This window comes from Microcaecilia unicolor, chromosome 3 (genome assembly GCF_901765095.1).
Source record: "Microcaecilia unicolor chromosome 3, aMicUni1.1, whole genome shotgun sequence".
Taxonomy (NCBI): domain Eukaryota; kingdom Metazoa; phylum Chordata; class Amphibia; order Gymnophiona; family Siphonopidae; genus Microcaecilia; species Microcaecilia unicolor.
Genome location: NC_044033.1, coordinates 15,274,367 through 15,298,604, shown reverse-complemented (window position 1 = coordinate 15,298,604; position 24,238 = coordinate 15,274,367). Strand labels below are relative to the sequence as shown.

The 24,238-nt window shown below is 46.7% G+C and overlaps 1 protein-coding gene across 1 annotated transcript in view; it reads left to right on the top strand.

Annotated features, from left to right (window-relative positions):
* Window positions 1–20,171, top strand: part of KIF6 (kinesin family member 6) — a 795,359-nt gene extending 775,188 nt beyond the window's left edge. Inside the window, exons 21-22 of the mRNA XM_030195774.1 lie at window positions 12,453–12,559; window positions 19,839–20,171. Of these exons, the coding sequence (XP_030051634.1) occupies window positions 12,453–12,559; window positions 19,839–19,852 (121 nt within the window). The 3' untranslated portion in view covers window positions 19,853–20,171. The remainder of the gene's footprint in view (window positions 1–12,452; window positions 12,560–19,838) is intronic.
* Window positions 20,172–24,238: the final 4,067 nt, after the last annotated feature.

Below are 24,238 nucleotides of genomic sequence, written 5' to 3'. Positions count from 1 at the left end.
AGTCTTACCAGCTCTACACGAGCATACACATGCGGAACAATGTGCGGCAGTTGGCGGGCTTGGTTGATGCTCTTCCCCCTGAGCAAGCCAAGCCTTTTCAGGAGGTGGTCAGGCAGCTGAAGGCGTGCAGAAAATTCCTGGCCAGAGGAGTTTATGACACTTTTGATGTTGCGTCCAGGGCCGCTGCTCAAGGTGTGGGGATGCGCAGGCTCTCATGGCTGCGTGCCGCCGACCTGGAGAATAGGATCCAGCAGCGGATTGCGGACTCGCCTTGCCGTGCGGACAACATTTTTGGAGAAAAAGTCGAGCAGGTGGTAGAGTCTCTCCACCAGCGGGACACCGCATTCGACAAGTTCTCCCACCGGCAGCCTTCAGCCTCTACCTCTACAGGTAGAAGATTTTTCGGGGGAAGGAAGACTGGTCCCTATGCTTCTGGTAAGCGTAGGTACAATCCTCCTTCTCGACAGCCTGCGGCCCAGGCTAAGCCCCAGCGCGCTCGCTCTCGTCAGCAGCGTGCGCCTCAGCAAGGCCCCGCGGCTCCCCAGCAAAAGCAAGGGGCGAGCTTTTGACTGGCTCCAGAAGAGCATAGCCGACATCCAAGTGTCAGTGCCGGGCGACCTGCCAGTCGGGGGGAGGTTGAAAGCTTTTCACCAAAGGTGGCCTCTCATAACCTCTGATCAGTGGGTTCTGCAAATAGTCCGGCAAGGATACACCCTCAATTTGGCCTCAAAACCTCCAAATTGTCCACCGGGAGCTCAGTCTTACAGCTTCCAGCACAAGCAGGTACTTGCAGAGGAACTCTCCGCCTTTCTCAGCGCCAATGCGGTCGAGCCCGTGCCATCCGGGCAGGAAGGGCTGGGATTCTATTCCAGGTACTTCCTTGTGGAAAAGAAGACAGGGGGGATGCGTCCCATCCTAGACCTAAGGGCCCTGAACAAATATCTCGTAAAAGAAAAGTTCAGGATGCTTTCCCTGGGCACCCTCCTCCCCATGATTCAGCAAAACGATTGGCTATGCTCTCTGGACTTGAAGGATGCCTACACTCACATCCCGATACTGCCAGCTCACAGACAGTATCTGCGATTTCAGCTGGGCACACGCCACTTCCAGTACTGTGTGCTACCCTTTGGGCTCGCCTCTGCGCCCAGGGTGTTCACAAAGTGCTTGGCTGTAGTAGCAGCGGCACTTCGCAGGCTGGGGGTGCACGTGTTCCCATATCTCGACGATTGGCTGGTGAAGAACACATCCGAGGCAGGAGCCCTGCAGTCCATGCAGATGACTATTCGCCTCCTGGAGCTACTGGGGTTTGTGATAAATTATCCAAAGTCCCATCTTCTCCCAGTGCAGAAACTCGAATTCATAGGAGCTCTGCTGGATTCTCGGACGGCTCGCGCCTATCTCCCAGAGACGAGAGCCACCAACTTGTTGTCCCTCGTCTCGCGGGTGCGAGCGTCCCAGCAGATCACAGCTCGGCAGATGTTGAGATTGCTGGGCCACATGGCCTCCACAGTTCATGTGACTCCCATGGCCCGCCGTCACATGAGATCTGCTCAATGGACCCTAGCCTCCCAGTGGTATCAGGCCGCCGGGGGTCTAGAGGACGTGATCCACCTGTCCACGAGTTTTCTCAAATCCCTATATTGGTGGACGATTTGCTCCAATTTGACTCTGGGACGTCCCTTCCAAATTCCTCAGCCACAAAAAGTGCTGACCACGGATGCGTCCCTCCTGGGATGGGGAGCTCATGTCGATGGGCTTCACACCCAAGGAAGCTGGTCCCTCCAGGAACGCGATCTGCAGATCAATCTTCTGGAGTTACGAGCGATCTGGAACGCTCTGAAGGCTTTCAGAGATCGGCTGTCCCACCAAATTATCCAAATTCAGACAGACAACCAGGTTGCCATGTACTATGTCAACAAGCAGGGGGGCACCGGATCTCGCCCCCTGTGTCAGGAAGCCGTCAGCATGTGGCTCTGGGCTCGCCGTCAAGGCATGGTGCTCCAAGCCACATATCTGGCAGGCGTAAACAACAGTCTGGCCGACAGACTGAGCCGGATTATGCAACCTCACGAGTGGTCGCTCAACTCCAGAGTGGTGCACCAGATCTTCCAAGCGTGGGGCACCCCCTTGGTGGATCTCTTCGCATCTCGAGTGAACCACAAAGTCCCTCAGTTCTGTTCCAGGCTTCAGGCCCCCGGCAGACTAGCATCGGATGCCTTCCTCCTGGATTGGGGGGAGGGCCTGCTGTATGCTTATCCTCCCATCCCTCTGGTGGGGAGGACTTTGTTGAAACTCAAGCAAGACCGAGGCACCATGATTCTGATTGCTCCTTTTTGGCCGCGTCAGATCTGGTTCCCCCTTCTTCTGGAGTTATCCTCCGAAGAACCGTGGAGATTGGAGTGTTTTCCGACCCTCATCACACAGGACGAGGGGGCGCTTCTGCATCCCAACCTCCAGTCTCTGGCTCTCACGGCCTGGATGTTGAGGGCATAGACTTTGCCTCTTTGGGTCTGTCAGAGGGTGTCTCCCGCATCTTGCTTGCTTCCAGGAAAGACTCCACTAAGAGAAGTTACTTCTTCCATTGGAGGAGGTTTGCCGTCTGGTGTGACAGCAAGGCCCTAGATCCTCGCTCTTGTCCTACACAGACCCTGCTTGAATACCTTCTGCACTTGTCTGAGTCTGGTCTCAAGACCAACTCTGTAAGAGTTCACCTTAGTGCAATCAGTGCATACCATTACCGTGTGGAAGGTAAGCCGATCTCAGGACAGCCTTTAGTTGTTCGCTTCATGAGAGGTTTGCTTTTGTCAAAGCCCCCTGTCAAGCCTCCTACAGTGTCATGGGATCTCAATGTCGTTCTCACCCAGCTGATGAAACCTCCTTTTGAGCCACTGAATTCATGCCATCTGAAGTTCTTGACCTGGAAGGTCATTTTCTTGGTGGCAGTTACTTCAGCTCGTAGAGTCAGTGAGCTTCAGGCCCTGGTAGCCCAGGCCCCTTACACCAAATTTCATCATAACAGAGTAGTCCTCCGCACTCACCCTAAGTTCTTGCCGAAGGTAGTGTCGGAGTTCCATCTGAACCAGTCAATTGTCTTGCCAACATTCTTTCCCCGTCCTCATTCCTGCCCTGCTGAACGTCAGCTGCACACATTGGACTGCAAGAGAGCATTGGCCTTCTATCTGGAGCGGACACAGCCCCACAGACAGTCCGCCCAATTGTTTGTTTCTTTTGATCCCAATAGGAGGGGAGTGGCTGTAGGGAAACGCACCATATCCAATTGGCTAGCAGATTGCATTTCCTTCACTTACGCCCAGGCGGGGCTGGCTCTTGAGGGTCATGTCACGGCTCATAATGTTAGAGCCATGGCTGCGTCGGTAGCCCACTTGAAGTCAGCCTCTATTGAAGAAATTTGCAAAGCTGCGACGTGGTCATCTGTCCACACATTCACATCTCATTACTGCCTGCAGCAGGATACCCGACGCGACAGTCGGTTCGGGCAGTCAGTTCTTCAGAACCTGTTTGGGCTTTAGGATCCAACTCCACCCCCCGAGGGCCCTGTTTGTTCTGTTCCAGGCTGCACTCTCAGTTAGTTGGTAAATTTTTTAGGTCAATCTCAGTTATGTCCTCGCCGTTGCGAGGCCCAATTGACCATGGTTGTTGTTTTGAGTGAGCCTGGGGGCTAGGGATACCCCATCAGTGAGAACAAGCAGCCTGCTTGTCCTCGGAGAAAGCGAATGCTACATACCTGTAGAAGGTATTCTCCGAGGACAGCAGGCTGATTGTTCTCACAAACCCGCCCGCCTCCCCTTTGGAGTTGAGTCTTCCCTTGAAGTGTATTGTCTTGCTACATACTGGACTGGCCGGCTCGAGCCGGTTTCGGGCGGGAAGACGGCCGCGCATGCGCGGTGCGCATGGGCGCGCGAGGACTAGCAAAGGCCTTTGCTAGTAAACTTTCCGATGGAGGGGGCTGCCGAGGACGTCAACCCATCAGTGAGATCAATCAGCCTGCTGTCCTCGGAGAATACCTTCTACAGGTATGTAGCATTCGCTTTATATGATTGACAAAGCTTATCGTAGGGCTAAGTATAGCAATAGAGATCTCCTTTTTCAACCTTGTTCTTCTGTAGATAAAGAGGATGATATTTTCACCAGCTGCTAGTGTTGCGAAGGTGATCAGGAGACATTGGAATATCTTGACAGCAATACCTATGTTTTCACAATCAAATCTTCGCATTGCCTATAGCAGAGGAAGAAATTTAAAGGAGCTTTTATGCCCAGCAGTATTGCTGACCGATGAGCAAGTTCAAAAGATATATAATGGACATAAGAAGTGTAACACTTGTGTAATGTGTGACATGACATGATGATTGAAATTAGAGTGTTTGTAGATCCACAAACTAATAAGGAATGTCAGTTGTTTATGAATACTTCTTGTCAGTCTGAGTTTGTGGTGTACTGTATTGTATGCCCCCCCCCCCCCCCCCGGCAGTTCCTTGTACAGCTTTAAACCACAATTTTGACATGCTATGGTGTGTAATATTACAGCAGATACAACCCTTTTTCAGAAGGGGAGATAGATGATGTGTTCTTTTACAACGAGAAGAACAGTGGATCTTTCAGCTTAATTCATTAGCCCCATCAGGTTTAAACGCCCGAATTGAATGGTGCCATTTTTTCTAATGGGGTTTCTTAAAGACATTTTTTAAAGATATTTTTTGAAGTTATTTTTGAGTGGTAAACTTATTTGAATGGTAACCTTTTTGAATGGCATTTGTAGACCTTTTTTTACAGCTGGGTCTGCTTGCTGTTGATTGGTGCATTTATATGTTGGTGTCTGATGTCACCTTACATAAACGCTTTTGGCGATTTGGACTATGGCCGCTTTTTTGCTCCGATAAGAAGCATTGTTTTGTTAATGTTTTATGGAGCTATTCTGGCGATTGTGCCTGTCTCTAATTTTCTTTTTACAGATCCATGACTGTCTGACCCTGACGCAGCTATCACGAAATGCTGACCATCGTCAGTCACGGTCTGTGCTGGATTTGAAGATAGACATTTTGCAGCTAAGTATTTCTAAGTTTTGCTACGTATAGAAATTGAATAAAAGTACATTTTGCATCGGGAGGTTTATTACCACAGGAATACCAGACTGCAGTGTACCACATCCATTTCATTAGCAGAGGAATATTAGACTGCAGTACATCCCATCCAGTGCATTACTACAGTAATACCAGACTCCAGAGTGTCACATCCACTGCATTATCACAGGAATACTAGACTGCACTATGCCACATCCAGAGAATTCTTTAGAAGCGGCTGAAGCCTTCTACCAAGCCCAACCAGTGTCAGAAATCTACAAGGAGAGGAAGCAGGCTGGGAGTCCTGGGAGGAAAAGAGAAAAGACTGGAGTGGATAATCTGAGGGATCAGAATCCATCTTCCCACTCGGGATCTCCAAGGAAGGTGTTTCAGCAATGGAGACCTTCGTCCCTGTGAACATACCGCAACCCACAGACCTGGATGCGGGATCCTTATGGCCCCACTTGTTTCCAGTGTGGGGGGAAAAGGTCATATAGCCCAGAACTGCCAAGATTCAGCCAAAGATGCCATGGATGTAAACATGGTAGCCCCACACTACTGCAGTTCTGTGGAAGCTTCCCCTCCAGGAAGCAGAAATTGTGTGTTACAAGTTGAAGTCGAAGGGCAATCCTAAACAAGCCCTTGTGGAATCTGGAAATATCAAGACCCTTGTTCAGAGAGAGATACTCAACCATCTGCAGTTGAATTACAAGCGGACTGTGACCCTGGCATGTGTATATGGTGACCAGAGGCAGTAACCGGCAGCTGAAGTATCCTTTGAAATGCCTGTAGAGCAAGCTCAGCTGCAAGTAGCAGTCTTGCCTTGGCATCCTTACCCGGTAGTTTTGGGCTGGGATTTCCCAAATTTCTGTGCCATCTGAGCCCAGCTATCACTGGCTCAAAGAGGAAGAGTCTTTCCCTGAGATCTTCCCACTGGAGGATCCTGTCATGTATACCAAAAACCCAAAGTGGCCTAAACCCTGCTGCCAGCAGTAGTTAGGGAAATTGCGTTTCTCTCTGAATCTAGGAGCTGCAGTGGATGGAGATCTGGAGCTGGGGGAAGACGGTGGTCCGGACACCCCACACCCTTTAGACAGAAGCGGAGCCAGGTTGACGGCGCAGGGGGAGCGAGAGCGGCGCGAAAGCGGACTTCTGCCAGTACCAGAGCACATTTTCAGTGCAACACATTGAAAAGAAATAGGTGCCAGCGCCGGCAGAACTCCGTTTGGGGGAGCAGCCGCCCCCCTGGCATCCCCCCTGGCTATGCCATTGCCTTTAGACAGCCTACCTAAATGGAATATCAAGGGAGCTACAGGGAATTTTAAAAGGGCACAGTCAGAGTATGAGTCCCTTAGAGCAGCACAAGCTAGGGTTGTTACCATAGATGGGAATCTCTTGGGCAACCAGGACTCCTCTAAGGCAACACTTCTATATTTTATAATAAAGAATGACTTATATAGGGTGGCCAAAGGAACCTTGGAGGGGGAAGAGGTAGAGCAATTGTTAGTTCCTCAACCCTATCATAGGCAGGTCATGCAATTACCCCCAGTCACCTTGCTGGGTGTATTCAAGCAAGTTGAGCTCTTGTCAGATCTGCCCAACTTACCAGCTGAGTAGTCCTGCGAGGCTTCCACCTGCCCCTCCCATGCCCATGCCCCTTGTCAACATTCCATTCAAGAGAGTAACAATGGAATTCGTGGGACCTCTAGAATGCACACCTGTGGCAACAAATATATCCTGATTATTTTAGATTACGCCACTTGCTACCCAAAGGCCATTGTCCTGTGTAATATGAAAATTACCACAGTGGTGAATGCTGTGTGGGAAGTTTTCTCCTAGATGCAAATCCCTGCAGAAATATTTTTTTTTTATTTATTTTACTTTGGATTTTGCTAACACATTTTTCCGTAGTAGTTCAAGGTGAGTTACATTCAGGTGCACTGGGTATTTATTGAGTGACCAAGGCACCACCTTTATGTCCAGAGTTATGAAGCAAGTGTGTGCCCTGTTAAAAGTGAAGACCTTGCAGACATAAGTTTATCATCCACAGAGAAATGGTCTAGTGGAACACTTCAACAGGACTCTCAAGAAAATGCTGAAGAATTTTATAGCTGAAGATGGGAAAAACTGGGATTCTCCCATATCTACTGTTTGGCAATTTGGGAGGCACTGCAAAGCTCAACATGATTCTCTCCATTTGAACTGTTATATGGGAGGAGACCTAGAGGAATCCTGGATGTCATTCAGGAAGCTTGGGATAAGGAACCCAGCTCGGGAATGAACTTGGCCAAATTTGTTCTCACCATGCAGGAGAGGCTGAAGAAAATAGGTGAGGCATCCAAGCTCTACTTGGAAAAGGCTCAAGCGGGTCAAGCCTGAGCTTACAATCAGAAAGCAGTACAGAGAACCTTCCAGCCAGGGCATAGAGTCTGAATTATCTTACCCTCCTCAAAGAGTAAACATTTATGCAAGTGGAAAGGTCCGTATGAAGTTGTAGAAAAGATGGGACCTGTTAATTACAAGGTGGCCCAACTGGACAAGAGTGACAAGGCAAAGAACTTCCACATTAATTTGTTGAAGAAGTGGGTCCCCATGACAAAAAGATATAGTGGAATTAGAAAAGGTGCAGAGAAGGGCGACAAATATGATTAAGGGGATGGGACAACTTTCCTATGAGGAAAGGCTAAAGCGGCTGGGGCTCTTCAGCTTGGAGAAAAGGCAGCTGAGGGGTGATATGATAGAGGTATATAAAATAATGAGTGGAGTGGAAAAGATAGATATGGAGCATCTGTTTACGCTTTCCAAAAATACTAGGACAAGGGGGCATGCGATGAAGCTGGAGTGCAGTAAGTTTAAAACAAATAAGAGAAAATTATTCTTTACTCAGCGTGTAATTCGACTCTGGAATTCGTTGCTGGAGAATGTGGTTAAGGCGGTTAGCTTAGCAAAGTTTAAGAAAGGTTTGGACGGCTTCCTGAAGGAAAAAGCCATAGAATGTTATTAAATGGACGTAGGGAAAAATCCACTATTCCTGGGACAAGCAGTACAAAATGCTTTGCTCCGTGGATCTTGTCGTGTGATTGTGACCTGGATTGGCCACTGTCGGAGACAGGGTGCTGAGCTAGATGGACCTTTGGTCTGTCCCAGTGTGGCGATGCTTATGTCTTATTCCATTTGACGACCAGCTCTCCATCTCACAGAAGGCTGACCAAGAGCAGTTAGTACGTCAGAATCAAGATGTATTTTCCGGAGTGCCAGGTCGGACCTACCTTACAACTCATTACTTTCTTACTGAGCTGGGAGTGGTAGTCTGGTAACATCCCTATAGGATTCCAGAAGCCCAGAAGGTCGCTGAAATGCTGGAACTGAGCACCATCAAGGAGTCAACCAGTAACTGGTCATCGTCCATTGTTCTGGTGCCAAAGACGGATGGGAGTATCCAGTTGATTTCTGGAAGGTGAATGCTGTCTCCAAACTAGAGGCCTATCTAATGCTGAGGATAGACAAAGTCATCGAGCAACTGGGAGAAGCCCGATTCATCTCAACATTGGACTCTGACCAAAGGATATTGGCAGGTACCTCCAACCCCTGCTGCCAAGGAGAAGACAGCCTTTTCCACACCCCAGAGTTTGTTTCGGTTCACGGTGTTGCCATTTGGCCTTCATGGGGCTCCAGCTACCTTCAGCGACTCGTGGATCGATTCCACAAACCACATGGAGACTATGCGACTGCTTACTTAGACGACATTGTCATCTGCAGTAAAGCTTGGAGGACCCATCTCAACCAGATAGAAGCAGTACTGGATAGTCTATGGACCAATGGGCTAACATCAAATCCTAAAAAGCACTTCTTGGGAGGACAAGAAGTCCAGTATCTGGGGTACTCGGTTGGGAAAGGACAAGTGAGACCCCAGATCCAGAAGGTAGGGGCAATCATGTGCCAGTACTCCAGATGAAGAAACAAGTATGAGACTTATTACTGCTGGTTTATTCCAGGGTTCGCTGAGAAGGCAGAATGGCTAACCCGCCTTCTACTAAAGAAGGCTCCAGAGCTGATACACTGGACTGAAGAGTTAGAGGTGGCATTCCAAACCCTGAAGAGGCAGTGCTCAGAGGCAGTGCTGTTCAGCCCAGACTTCAACTGGCCCTTCATTGTGCAGACAGATGCATCAGAGGTTGGTCTCTGGGCCATTCTGGCCCAGGAAGTGGATGGGGAAGAACACCCATGGCCTACATTAGCCGGAAGCTGTTCCCGAGAGAGAAGAATTAAGCAGTGATTGAGAAGGAGGCTCTGGCAGTCAAGTGGGCCCTTGAAACCTTCCAATATTATCTACTGGGGAGACACTTCCTGCTGATCACTGACCCTCAACCCCTTTAGTGGACATAAAGACACAAATGCACATATCATGTGCTGGTTCCTTATCCTCCAGCCCTTCAGCTATTGGGTGAAACAGTGGGCAGGCTTAGACCATGCCAGTGCTGACTTTTGTCCAGTGTTGCCAGGTGGCCGGTTTTACCGCCCAATTGGGCGGTTTTCCGCGACCCGCCGCGGGAAATCTTTGCCCGCGACGGGTCGCGGTTTTTTGGGCTTCTTTTTTTTCTTTTCCGCGGTTTTTCGGGCGGTTTTTTCGGCCGCGGGGGGCGGGGTTAGTGACGTTTTGGGCAGGGTTAGTGACGTTTTGGGCGGGGTTAGTGACGTGTTGGGCGGGGCCGGTGACGGGGGAGGCGGGGCCGGTGACGGCGGGGGCGGGGGTGATGACGCGGGGGTTGGGGTGTCAGGGGCGGGGTTTGAGTTTGGGCGGGTTTTGGGCTGGATTTGGGCTCGTTTGGGTGGGAAAAAAATTTTCCACCTGGCAACACTGTTTTTGTCTCAAGTGGTGGCAGGCGTTCAACTGGGCAGGGTTGAGCTGAGTGGGAGGGTATTTGAGGGGATATACAGAATACTGCCCCTCACCCTTAAGGATAGTCCCTCAGATAGCATGAGCCTCCTTAACCCATTAGTCCCGCCCAGTGAGGAAGTAAGACGGGAGAGGTGGAGCTGAAGATACAGTAAAGAGGAAGTATAAAAGGTAGGGCCAGACCGGGAAGGAACAGTTGAAGCCCCACCATGTGCCTCTACAATCTATGTCTTGCGACCGTGACTTGGCCGAGGTAAGCCACTTTTGACTTGAGACTTGTAAACCTTGCCCTGAGGTCTGGCTAGAGCCAGACCTGGAACACAGAGAGAGAAAGAGAAGAGTTAACAGGCTGTGTTTGGGGCATGGTATCCAACAGCCTCAGACTGTGTTCAGGCCCTGTCAGCCACAGGCCCTGGATAAGACTGCATTTGTTAAACCAAAGAGATTTTTCACCTTATGTTCCTGGCCCTGTGATGTAACAGGGATCAAAGTTTCTGTTAATAAAGTACTTATTTTCAGTTTTGCACCTTTGTCCAGCTGTGTTATTGTGCAGGCCTACCCCCAACCCTCACTAGTGGTATCACACACATGAATACCAGACTGCTGTGTACCACATCCTGTGCATTATCACAGGAATAACAGACTGCAGTGCCTCACATCCAGAGCATTACTAAAGGAATACTAGACTGCAGTACATCACATCCAGTGCATCTGGTGAAGTAACACTGCCGAGGGTAATAGCAGACTTCAGTGTACCACATCCAATGCATTACCACAGTAATATTAGACTGCAGAGTGTAACATCCAGAGCATACTACAGCACACAAATACCAGAGTGTCACATCCAGTGTATTACCACAGGTATACTAGATTGCACTATGCCACATCCAGAGCATTACCACAGGAATACGAAACTGCAGTGCCACATCATCTGGAGCATTAGAATTAACTTTTCAGAGTTTATAAGAATATTACTCTGCCTATACCAAACTAATTTACACATAAAAATCCAATCCCATTGTATTTAAGGGAAGTCTGGCAATTCTTGTCTTTTACGTGAAACTGGTCTGTGTTTGGCTATAGCTCAATGAGCATTCTATCTCAGTAAATTGGAGATTTTCCCCTATATTTGGCCCTCAACAAGACTGCCTGTTGTATTCCCCTACCTCTTCTTCATCGCTCCACTTCCTTACCTATCCCTATCCTTTCTCTCATACCTCTTTTATCCCATTTACCCTTGTTCATTTGTCCTACTACATACCTCCTTTGTTGATTCAGATACTACAGATTGTATTCTGTTGTTACTATGTAAGCCGCATTGAGCCTGCGATGAGCGGGAAAGCGCGGGATACAAATGTAATAAATAAATAAATTATGAGGCCTTGTGCATGGGCAACACACAACAGCTCTCTCCAGAATCAATGTGTGCACCCTGACTCCAGCCAATAAGCATCATTGTTGTGCTATGGCTGAGAGGAGGGGCAAGATTCCCCTGGCCATAAGCATCACTATAGGGTGGCACAAATGGCTTTGCCACCCCAGTTTTACATGCAAACCAGAATTTTTCTCCTCTCCTTCCTCCCTCCCCCCCCCAGTTCAGTATCTCTCTCATCTTTCCCTCCTCCCCTCGGTAGTGTTACTGAAGGCTACTGGCAGCATCTAAAACAAAAGCAGCCTATCTCTGGCTGGCCTCAGAAGTGTTCCCTCTGCTTTGTTCCACCTCCTCTGACACAACTTCCTGTGTCCGCACAGGTGGAACACAGAGCAGAAACACTTTAGATGTCAGCCAGAGGCAAGTTGCTTCTTTTTTTATGCTGCCAGTAGCCGCAGGAACACTGCTGAAGGTGGGGAGGAGAGAAAGACAAGAGAGACATTGAACTGGGCGAGGGGCCACTGGCTGCAGGCAGAGGGAGGGGGGTGCATTGTTTGTCCCTGGCCTGGCGTCGTCTCTCAATGGCCCTGGCTGAGAGGTCTTGACCCCCTAATCAGACCACTCCACAACCCTCTTTTCAAAATGTTTTGTAAACAGTATAAAATATTGGACTAAGTGAGGCCAACATTCAGCCAGACATATCTGGTTAGGCACTGGAATATTCAGCCAACTGGATTATAGATGGCCTGATAATTTATCTGGTTTACTTTAGTACAATGAGTTTTCTGATTGAATTTCACCATATAGCTCTGAATATCGTTTAATTGTGCATTGTGCCCCTGGTACACCTCTACCCCCCACCCCCCCACCCCCCCCCCCCCCCCCCCCCCCCCCCCCCCCAGATAACTGGTTAAATTTTATCTGAACAAGTCCAGTCTTTGGGGAAGTTCAAACGAGAAGATTTATCCAGATAATTCTTGAAGCTACCCAGACTAATTTTTTGAATATCTGCTCCAGGGAAAACTGAGTCCTAAACTAGATAAGGAACATCCTGGAGAAATTTCTGCTAGTTCTCTGATTGCCTGAATGTCTGGGCTTCTTTCAGGACGCCAAAGAACGTGGGCTCTGCCATCCCTCTTACAGGAGACAGCCAGGTCGATGCTGACATCTTGGCATTTGTTAAAGCGAGACAGAATTTAATGCAGAAGAAAGGTAAGCTTTATCTTTAAATATATGCACTGTAAATAAGCATTAGGGTTTGTGTTGTGCAGAGAGGTTATGTGACTTACTGAGAGCCATACACTGAAAGGTGGATACCAGGTCTTTTTCTGCAGGAAGTCAGCATAGAATGCCATAATTCCTCATAGATCCATCATTTTTATGGAAAACGTTTTCTCTTATACTAGTAACAAAGGCCCATTTCAAATCGCAATGAAACGGGCGCTAGCAAGGCTCCCCTCCGTGCCTATGTGTCTCCGTGTGTCGGCGGCCCCCCTGCAGCCTCCGCCGAAGGCCCCCCCACCCCACTGACCTGCCGAAGTAACGTGTGCTCCGCCCTCAACGTCATCGCGTTTTGAAGCGAGGGCGGAGCAGAGCTTCAGTGGAGTACAACGTTGGAGCTGAGAATGTGCTCCGCCCTCAACGTCATACCGTTTGACGCAAGGGCGGGGCCCACAGACTGTGATTTTCGAGGCTTCAGAGCTTCGAACATATGAACCTTGGCTTCAGTGACGTCAGCAGCCAATAGAACGTTGAGGGTGAGTTTTATATATAGATATATCTTATAATCCAAATATTTTTAAGACTTCTAAATATTGCCTGGCTTTTGGTGCATATGAACATAAGTTTATTTTGAATATTTAGAAATCTTTAAAATATTTGGATTATAAAATATATATATAAGAGAAAAGTTTTCTATAAAAGCTACAGAAATGATGGATCTATGAGGAACTATGGTGATAGCCTTCTGATAATGTTTTCAGTAAGGCACACTTCTGATGGTCCAATTAAAGAAAGAATTAATAAAGTAAGGGATTGAATGTTATTGCGTGCCCATTAGTGTCAAGTCTGTTATAAAATCAAGCCCTTGTGGAACAGAGCTGCTGTCCCTTTAAGCAGTAACTTTGCATCAGTGCTTGAGTGCTGCTGACAATATGCTGGCAGGACCCTGGCAGCTGGTGCAAGTTTTATGTTATCCCTCCACTTATCAGGAATGGCTGTCAAACAAACAGCTGTCCAGCCACCTTCCACCATCCAAAACAAACACTCACTGCACTTAAGCTTCCTGCGCTTTATAAAAAATAAAAAAAAAACTTAATTTGGCCAAGCTGTAACCCTTTTTTTCAGACTTGAGGTTGAAATGGTAGGATTTCTATCTATACAAGAAGACTACACGAGGAGAGAGAATGCTTGGTGTTGCCCTACCAGCAGTGGGTGTTCAATCTCTTCCGTGTCTTTAGCGTGTGGTGTACTGTTTTGCTTTGTCATACTTTTATTTTGTCCTTCCTGTTGTGTTTTCGGAGTGGATGAAGTAGTGTGATTGCTGTGTTAGTTCACTTTAAAGGCAATAAATAAAACAAAAGAAAGGAAAATAAGGTGATACCTTTTTTATTGGATTAGCAGCTTAATGCATTTTTGTTGAGCTTTCGAAGGCAGAACCTTCTTTTTTAGGTCAGGTATGAGCAAAAGATGACAATATCAAATTATATATGACACATGAAAAGTATTCCAAGCATTCTTTTTCTTTTCAGGCATATGTGAAATTGGGGGACAATTAAGTCATTTCCAGGGCCCAATGTTCTCTGCAGCTCAGATTGACCCTGGGCAAGTCACTTAACCCTGTATTACCCCAGGTATAACAGTAGTACAATGTACTACTTAAATTCTGAGCCCACTAGGGATAGACCCAGTACTTGTAAAATGAAACTGTAAACTGCTTAGGTCTAAGCGGTATATAAATAACACTCTTTCACTTCTTCACTTACCCAAATGAGGTGGAATCCAGTTCTGATTTTGGTTTGATAAACGTAAAGGGGTCAATATTCAGTGCTATTTAACTGGAGAGCTTCTAGTCAGCGTCATTTAACCAGGGAGTGTCACTGAATATCAGCTCTGACTGCAGCGGCATTCCCCGGTTAGTGCCGGGCCAGTCCTGGGATGGAGTTTGGGCAGACCCAGAAGAAATCTGGGCACCACCAGTATTCATGTGCTGCTGCCTGGATAATGGACCAGTTAAGTAGGACTGTATAAAAAGCAGTACTCGCTATGCCTGATTAGTTATTTGGGTGCCAGCACTTGAATATCAGTCACAGCTGTGAAAGTCCTGGATATTCAGTGCCCGGGTCTCAATATCTGAGTCTAATTCAGCATGACTGATTGTTGCCACCAAAATCTTTACTTGGTGATAAAAGTAGACAAAAACTGTTATCTTCCCAGTAAAGGGTTAAAGGTACAAAAAGCTGGTAGGAAACTGATCTGTATCCTTCTTGACTCCTCCTTTCTCCTTCTCACTCACCAGGAAGCCACTGGGATTATCTGGATAGGCAAATTCCCCAAACCTCCTCTTTATGGTGTTGGATCCCTGAACCTCCAAGGATAATAGGAGGAATTTAGTTTATTTATTTGTTATGAAACTTGTTGCCAGTCCATCAAAGTGGTTTACCTTAAAAAGAAAAGAAAAACAGGTCAGTATTCAAAAGCACTTATCTGGATAACAATGCCTGCTAACCAGATAAGTGCTGCTGACCAGGATATTCAGAAACTTTATCTGAATGGAGCCTCTGAACATCCGTACAGAGCATGAGTGGAGCCAGGATGGTCCCAGAACTGTCTAGATAGTGGCAATATTCAGTCTGCTATCTAGATTTAACTTAGGATAGCATTTTATCTGTCCTAAATTATCCAGATAAGATCCAGACACAGGACTGATAGCTAGATACAAAAAAAAAAATTTCCAACAAGTATCGAGATCCATTCAGGCTTCCATTCAGGCTTCCATACAAAGAGGATGCATTCCTGAATCAGTGGACACCAATAGGAGTTATTGTTAAGCAGATTCTTGATTCAAAGTACATCTGAGGTCAACTACATTACACAGGAGATTGGCAAGAGTATAATCCAGAAAAATGGGAATATAGAAAATGACAGGAGATAAAGACCATACTTGTCCAGTCTGTCCATTCATAACAACTAACAATCCCTTCCTCTGTCAGAGATCTTCTGTGTTCATCCCATACTTTCTTAAATTCAGATACAGTTCTCATCTTCACCACCTCCATGAGAGGCTGTTCCACGAATCCACTGCCCTTACTTTAAAGAAATATTTCCTTAGCCAGTGGTTCTCAACCTAGACCTCGGGGCACCCCACACCAGTCAGGTTTTCAGGATATCCACAATGAATATGCATGAGGATAGATTTGCATACCAAGGAGGCAGAAGATACAAATCTATCTCATGCATATTCATTGTGGATATCCTGAAAATCTGACTGGTGTGGGGTGCCCCGAGGTCTAGGTTGAGAACCACTGGCTAAGGAAATATTTCTTTAAAGTCTATGCGTTTGGGAGAGCAGTTTGAGCTCACCACCACATCGCTGGTATTCGACTTCCTTACCACCTGGATGAGCCAAACTCAAGACCCCTGATGACGCTTTTATAGCGAAACATGAGCATGTTGGGTCCTGGTCGTATGGTGGAATACTATAAGAATATGAGAGAATGAAACTTTAAAAAGAAGGGTAATAACAATTTTAAAAAACATATATCTGGAACAATAGATACTGCTAACAGTGAAGACTGGCATCTTGGATGTTTATGACTGTCATCATCATTGATTACTTATGACTTATCACTGATATTACTACTACTACTATTTAGCATTTCTATTACTTCGCAAGTTGGTGACTTTGATTCATTGAACCTCCATTACCCCAACTGTAGAGGACTTAAATACAAATCAATATATGCATCCAGCTTCTCCTACATCTGCACGCAACTATGGAACGCACTACCGAATGCCATAAAAACAACGCACGATCTGACAACCTTCCGGAAGTTACTGAAAACTAACCTGTTCAAAGAGACTTATAAAAAGAATCCTTTATAAAAGACTTAACTTCAAAACTGCACCAGAACAAGCCAACATTGAACTCTTTTAATTTGGTTACTTTAATCACATTGTTATTATCAAACGTTATATCTTGTCCTTGATCTCATACACCTGATATGAATTATTTATTTATTTATTTACTTCTAATTTACTTGATATTTTTATGTATCTTAACTGTAACACTACTCTGTACTTTTCATTCCGCTAATGGCGATCGCCATTGCGGCATAATGTAAGCCACATTGAGCCTGCAGATAGGTGGGAAAATATGGGATACAAATGCAGCAAATAAATAAATAAAACCTGTATTCACTAGTACTACTACTACTACTTGACATTTCTAAAGCGCTACTAGGGTTACGCAGCGCTGTACAATGGATTCCTTTCTGTTCTGTCTCCAATGAATATTAGTGTTGTTTTGTGCTTGTTGATAAGGCTTCATATAACTCATCCCTAACTTCCAATACATGGATTCCAAATGTGTAGAACAGAATAGCTGATGAAAGATGTTCCTCCACCCCTGGGGCTTCCCAGACCTGTCCTGGGGACTCAATAGCCAGTTGGGTTTTCAGGATATCCACAATGAAGAGGCATGAGATCAATTTACATATACAGGACACTCAAGAATAATTCACAGTAAAATTGTTTCAGGGATATTGTCTTCGTTACCCTCATTAACTATGTTTTCATTATTGCCACTCGTAATTGTGAGTCAGTAAACAGTACCTGCAGTTGTATACCCAGATAAGAGATAAGGCCTGTGGTTTCTGCTACAAAGTGAAAATTTACAAATTTAGAAAACTGAAACCAATACTAAAAGCTAAAACGTGAAAACAAAATGCAGGTCCTTCAGTAAAAGTGATAATCTCTTCAGACCTCAGTCTGCAGAAATCCTGCCCATCCCTGCCTTGGCTATTAATTTATGAACCCTGTGACGACCTGAAACTGGTCCGTGTTATCAGTCTGGCAGCATACACGGATGGCTTGACTCTCTGCTGTATTAGCTGAGGATGAGCACACGCGTGGCGATAAAATGTATGCACAGGCCAATGAAGTGGAAAACAAGTTCTATAAACAAGGACCAAAAATATCATTGATTTGTAACTGGGCAGTACCCCCTAATTAATGTAATTCACTGGAAAATGGGCTCTGTGAAAGGACACGCAGGGAAAGGAAGATTAATATGTAGCACCTGACTGAGGCCTCTGTTCTGAGCAAACGCATCCCTAGTGCTAAATATCCACATGACAGAATTTAATATATCCTGAAAGAGAAAATTCCTAAACTTGTGGTCAGCAGCACTTAGAGGAGCAGCTAAGGAGGTTCGTAGAGAATGTGCTGTGACTGAAGAGCAGTTTTATAGCCCAAATGCTCACATGTATGTGAGAGTTATGCAGGTAATTGTTTAACATATTAGCACATGTGCACAAATGTGGACACACCTAAGCCCTATTCTGCAAATATCCACTGAAATCACACAGCACAGATATGCAAGGGGGCGCAGCACAGGATCCCATTTATGCTTATAACTTACAGAGTACTGCCACCTGCACTTACACCAGGGCTGTGGCTGCTATGAATGCGAGCGACACATTTTAGGCACATAGACAGCAGCTTAAGCTAGTATTATATTACAGAAACTAGGTGCCCAGGGTCCTCCCATGTGACCTCGGGGCACCTACATAGAGGCGACAAGTTATAGTCTTGCTCTCTTCCTGCCTGTAGAGGGTGTGTGGTAGGAGCCTTTTCTATGAAGGAAAGCAGGCATCAAGCTGAACATTGAGCTGGTCTAAATGTGTGCATCTGAGTGCGGCAGATACCCATATAATTTACACAGATGTGGGAGCCCCGCCTATGTCCCACCCGTGCTCTGCCTCTCTTTAAGACCCCAGGCTTATTTTCGAAAGAGAAGGGCGCTCATCTTTCGACACAAGTCGGGAGATGGGCGTCCTTCTCTCAGGGTCGCCCAAATCGGCATAATCGAAAGCCGATTTTGGGCGTCCTCAACTGCTTTCCGTCGTGGGGACGACCAAAGTTCACGGAGGCGTGTCGGAAGCATAGTGAAGGCGGGACTGGGGCGTACTTAAGAGATGGCCGTCCTCGGCCGATAATGGAAAAAAGAAGGGCGTCCCTGACGAGCATTTGGCCGACTTTACTTGGTCCATTTTTTCTTGCGACCAAGCCTCAAAAAGGTGCCCGAATTGACCACCGGAGGGAATTGGGGATGACCTCCCCTTACTCCCCCAGTGGTCACTAACCCCCTCCCACCCTAAAAAAAAAAATTTTTTAAATATTTTTTGCCAGCCTCTATACCAGCCTCAAATGTCATACTCCGGTCCATCGCAGCAGTATGCAGGTCCCTGGAGCAGTTTTAGTGGGTGCAGTGCACTTCAGGCAGGCGGACCCAGGCCCATCCCACCTCCCACCTGTTGCACTTGTGGTGGTAAATATAAGCCCTCCAAAACCTACCAGAAACCCACTGTACCCACATGTAGGTGCCCCCATTCACCCCTTAGAGCTATGGTAGTGGTGTATAGTTGTGGGGAGTGGGTTTTGGGGGGGGTTGGGGGGCTCAGCTCCCAAAGTAAGGGAGCTATGCACCTGGGAGCAATTTGTGAAGTCCACTGCAGTGCCCCCTAGGGTGCTCGGTTAGTGTCCAGGCATGTCAGGGGGACCAGTGCACTACTTATGCTGGCTCCTCCCACGACCAAATGCCTTGGATTTTGTTGTTTTTGAGATGGGTGTCCTCGGTTTCCATTATCGCCGAAAATTGGTGTCAACCATCTCTAAGGTAGCCCATCTCAACATTTAGGTCGACCATCTCTAAGGTTGACTTAAATGTTGAGATTTGGGCGTCCACGGCCGTATTATCGAAACGAAAGATGGACGTCCATCTTTCGTTTCGATAATACAGGTTTCCCCGCCCCTTCGTGGGGCCGTCCTGCGAGGCCGCCCTTAGGAAAACTTAGGCGCCACGTTCAATTATACCCCTCCACGCAACTTAAGCGGGTATTTGCGGAGTGAGGCATAGGTGTGTACACATTTATTTATTTAGTTATTTATTAGGATATGCTAGAGTTCTAAAAATATACATGTAAATATCAGTGCCTAGATTATAAATGACCATCTTCGTCTTCAATATTCTCACGGTTTATTATCCAACTTGAATTTATTCCGTCTTATTTCTTTGATTTTTTTTCACATTCTTACCAGGAAGTGATTAAAATCGTTTCAGCCGCTGTGCTTAGCCCTTGGTAGTTGAAGATTTTGGTATACCATCCTTCTAGAGAACTTACTTTGCCCTTGGTTTCTTCCTTAAATGAATAAAAAGGTGTGTCTGCATTATGTTTGGGATCCGATTGACTGGGTGTTTGTCTCCTTTCAGGACTGAGCAACTAATACACTGTCATTTGGTACATGCTGCCCTCACCTGTTTTTGCTGCCATGGGAGGCAGGCACGTGGATGTACCCTCACCCTTTTTACGGAATGCTGAACTTTTACACTGGAAGAGAAGCAGAATGTTGTGCATCAAGGAAATAGATGTGTTTATCCAAGGAGTGGTGCTGAAAGCCACAAAAGAGACCATAATAATTCCAGAGGACTCTTGCCAAGGGAAGACATCCATCCATAGAAGACAACTCGTGCCTTCTTAATTTTGTATATAGACATGTTATTTGATTTGATTTTGCTAACATGATTATGCAGTGAAGGTATTAGTTTGAGAACACCTTTCCATTATATTTCTTTCCTTGATAAACTCCTTTTTAATTAAGTTTCTGAATTTCTGACTGAATCCAATTCTTTTTTGTAGAAAATATTGCTTTCCTTCCAGTCAATCAGTTGTCGCTGTCTTGAGGTTTAACAGAAGCAACACACTGGAGCTACCAATTGAAACTACAGTTAAACGTATTTTCTTTGAAGTTGTATTCTGAGTAGTGCTCCCGTGTCCTGCTAACAAAAATGTATTTTCCTGCTAAAGACATGAGCCAAATCCCCTTATTTCCTGCTTAAGAAGGTGAGTATGACTTGGATTTACTGAGACACAGTAATGCTGTAACGCAGTAATGCTGTAAAGCTGAGAGACAGTGAAACAGGTCGGAATCCGTTGGGGGTGGTGCACACCTCTGTGTGCGCCTTTTTTCATTACATGGTAAAGTAAAGCAACGTGGAGGGGCATAATCGAACGTCGCCGGCCAAATAGGTTGCCGGCGATCTATTGTGGCGGCGGCGCTACAGCTGGCCGGAACCGTATTATCGAAAAAGATGGCCAGCCATTTTTTTTTCGATAATACGGTTTAGCCCGGCCAAGTGGCTTGGATTTCGCCGGGTTTGAGATGGCCGGGTTTGTTTTTCAGCGATAATGGAAAAAAATACCAGCGATCTCCAACCCGGCGAAATCCAAGCCATTTGGTTGTGGGAGGAACCAGCATTTGTAGCGCACTGGTCCCCCTGACATGCCAGGACACCAACTGGGCACCCTAGACGTGTGGGTACAGTGGGTTTTGGAGGGCTCCCATTACCAGCACAAGTGTTACAGGTAGGGGGGGGATGGGTCTGGGCCACCTGCCTTAAGTGCACTGCGGTACCCACTAAAAGTGCTCCAGGGACAGGACTTGTTGCTGCTGTATAAGCTTAGCACACCAGTTGACACCTGAAGACTAATGTCGCTGAAAACGTCCTTTATTTGAATAAGCACATTTACTCACAGTTAACTGCAGATCAGAGGTTGTGCCCCACTGGCAACGAGTCTTCCTGGTACTGAGATTAGCAGTAGGTCAGAGCTGGCAGAATGGTGTACAATGCCCTCTTTCAACAACATTCAAGGTAAGAACTAAGTTCTCTAACGTGGCTAACACATGAAAGGGATCTAAAACTGGCTTACAAACATGGCCACTACCTCATGGACTAACGGAAGTAAAACAGGGCACACTCTGACCCAGTTAGCAGGGGGAAAAGCACCATGGGAGTACAGCCCAGTACCCTACACCCACCACAATGCATTGCTGATGTGACTCTGCAGTGCACCTAACAGAAAAGGTGTCACACTCACCCGAGAGCCACATCACAACCAGGGAAAGGCTGTCAGAGGATAGAACACATTCTGCTGTCATGGAGGTGGGTGCATCATTTGAGGCTGGCATACAGGTTGGCAAAAAAGGTTTTTAATTTTATTTTTTTAGTGTGGGAGGGGGTTGGCAACCACTGGGGGAGTATGGGGAGGTCATCCCCCATTCCCTCTGGTGGTCATCTGGTCAGTTGGGGCACCTTTTTGAGGCTTGGTCGTGAAAATAAAAGGACCAAGTAAACCCGGTGAAGTACTGCTTATTGCCGGGTTTTATTTTTCCATTATCGGCGAAAGCCGGCTATCTGGTAGCCACGCCCAAGCCCGCCCATGTCCCGCCTTCACTTAGACGGCGACACACCCCTTTGAACTTTCGCCGGCGAGGCGACGGGAAAGCGGCGATGCTGTCAAAAACGCAGCTTTCCGAGATCGCCGGCCATCTCCCGATTTATGTCGGGAAATGGCCGGCGTTCACTTTCGATTATAAGCTGGATAATGCATTGTTGATTTAGAATGTTTGGCGCATGTAGAGTTGCAAAAATCACAGTCTGGGGAAGTATATTGTGTATCTATGGGATAAAATTTGGTGGGGAGTTGCCTGTATAGAGATGAGTCAAGATTTACATTTACATTTATATCTGCACTTGAAATATCAGGAATAACACATAAGTGCATACTTGACATAAAATCTATAAATAGCTGTTGATAACGCTTATAACGCATATAACATACAAACAAGATTCAAGAATAGTTTTAGGTTTACCCCCCCCCCCCCCCCCTTTTAATTCATAGATTAACAGAGAATTTAGAGTACTATTTACACTCCCAGAACTGATGTCATTTGATAGTAGAGACGTGTGAGTAGTGTGAGTGTGAGCCTGGGGCGTAGCCAGACATCTAATTTTGGGTGGGCCTGGGCCCAAGATGGGTGGGCAGAAGAACTCCGCCTTGTCCCACAAGTGATTTGGTCTCTCCCTCTCTTGCCTACATGCCATATGGTCTCTTAAACATCCCCTGCCCCCGCATACCTTTTAAATAGCAGATTTTCACCAGCAGTGAGCTGTAACTAATACACACTGCTCATGTTGGACCCACAGCCTTCCCTCTGATGCAACTTCCTGTTTCCGCATAGGTGGTAATACATCAGAGGCAAGGCTGTGGGGCCAGTGCGAGCAGTATGCATCGGTCGCTGATTGCTGCAGGCAAAGATCTGCTATTTTCAAGGTATGCAGGAGGGAGTTGTTGGGAGTTTTCGGCTGGTGGGGCTTGGGGATCCCTGCCAGCCACATCATAGGTATGCTGCTACTGGGTGGGCCTGAGTCCAGAGTGGATGGGCCTGGGCCCACCCTTGGCTACGCCATTGGTGTGAGCAGTGTGCTTGAGGTTATTGAGAATGTGATAGGACAGACCTCGCAAATTTAACATTTAAATATTTCCTTTAGGTTAAGGGTTGATCACAATTTGTGTGAGAGCACTGGTATTGTTTGCTCATGTTATAATTTTAAAAAAATGTGTTTTGGAGACGTTCAATGATCGAGAAACTTATCCACCCTTAGAAGCAGAATTTACCAGTGAGTACTGCTTCACTTGGGTGAGTTAACACTCTGAGAACCTCTCCTTCATTCAGAAAATTTTTATTTTGTGGGGTCAATCCTCTCATATTCTCTATATAAAGCACTCTTGTTTACCTTTTAGTACTTGCCCTCTGGACCAGCTCCATATCTTTTTTGATGGTGCAGCTACAAAAGGGTTGCCGCACGGCAAACCAGAACTACCGCCGGCCCAGCGCAGCTGCCGGCAGTAGCTCCGGCTCAAGCGTGCACCATTTCCAGCACAATGAAAACATTTTTAGAATTTTTACCATGGTGCTAACCCAGCGGTGGTACTGCCCAGTTACTGCCGGGTTACCATGGGAGCCCATACCACCACCTCAATATTGGGGTAGCGGTAAGGGCTCCCCACCACATAGTAAGAGTAATCTTGGCCATTTTGGGGGCTTTCTACCCGCTGTAGTAAAAAGGGCCCTGGCACGTGGGAAAAGTTGCCCCCGCCGGTACTACAGGTACCTTTTACCGCAGCTGGTAAAAGGACCCCTAAATGAGGTCTCACCAGAGACTCGTCTCCTTTTTCCTGGTGGCCATTCCTTTCCCTATGCACCCAAGCATCCTTCTGTCTTTTCACCATCGCCTTTTCCTACCTGGTTTGGCCACCTTAACATCTCCTACGATCACACCCAAGTCCCATTCTTCTTTCGTGCACAGAAGTACTTCACCCCCTAAACCAGTAGTTCCCAAACCTAGCCCTGGAAGCATCCCAGCCAGCCAGGTTTTTAGGATATCCACAATGAATATTCATGAGAGCGATTTGCATGCACTGCCTCCACTACATGCAAATCTCTCTCATGAATATTCATTGTGAATATCCTGAAAACACGGCTGGGGTGCTTCCAGGACTAGGTTCGGGAACCACTACCCTAAATTGTATCTCTCACTCGAGTTTTTGTTGCCTAAATGCATGACCCTGCACTTTTTAGCAGTAAATCATAGCTGCCAAATTCTGAACCATTCTTTAAGCTTTGCTAGGTCCCTCCTCATGTTAGCCACACCATCAAGGGTGTCTACCTATTTGCAGATTTTGGTATCATCTGCAAGGAAACAAATCTTACCAGATAGCCCTTCCCCAATATCACTTGGCCTGGATTGGCCGCTGTCGTGGACAGGAT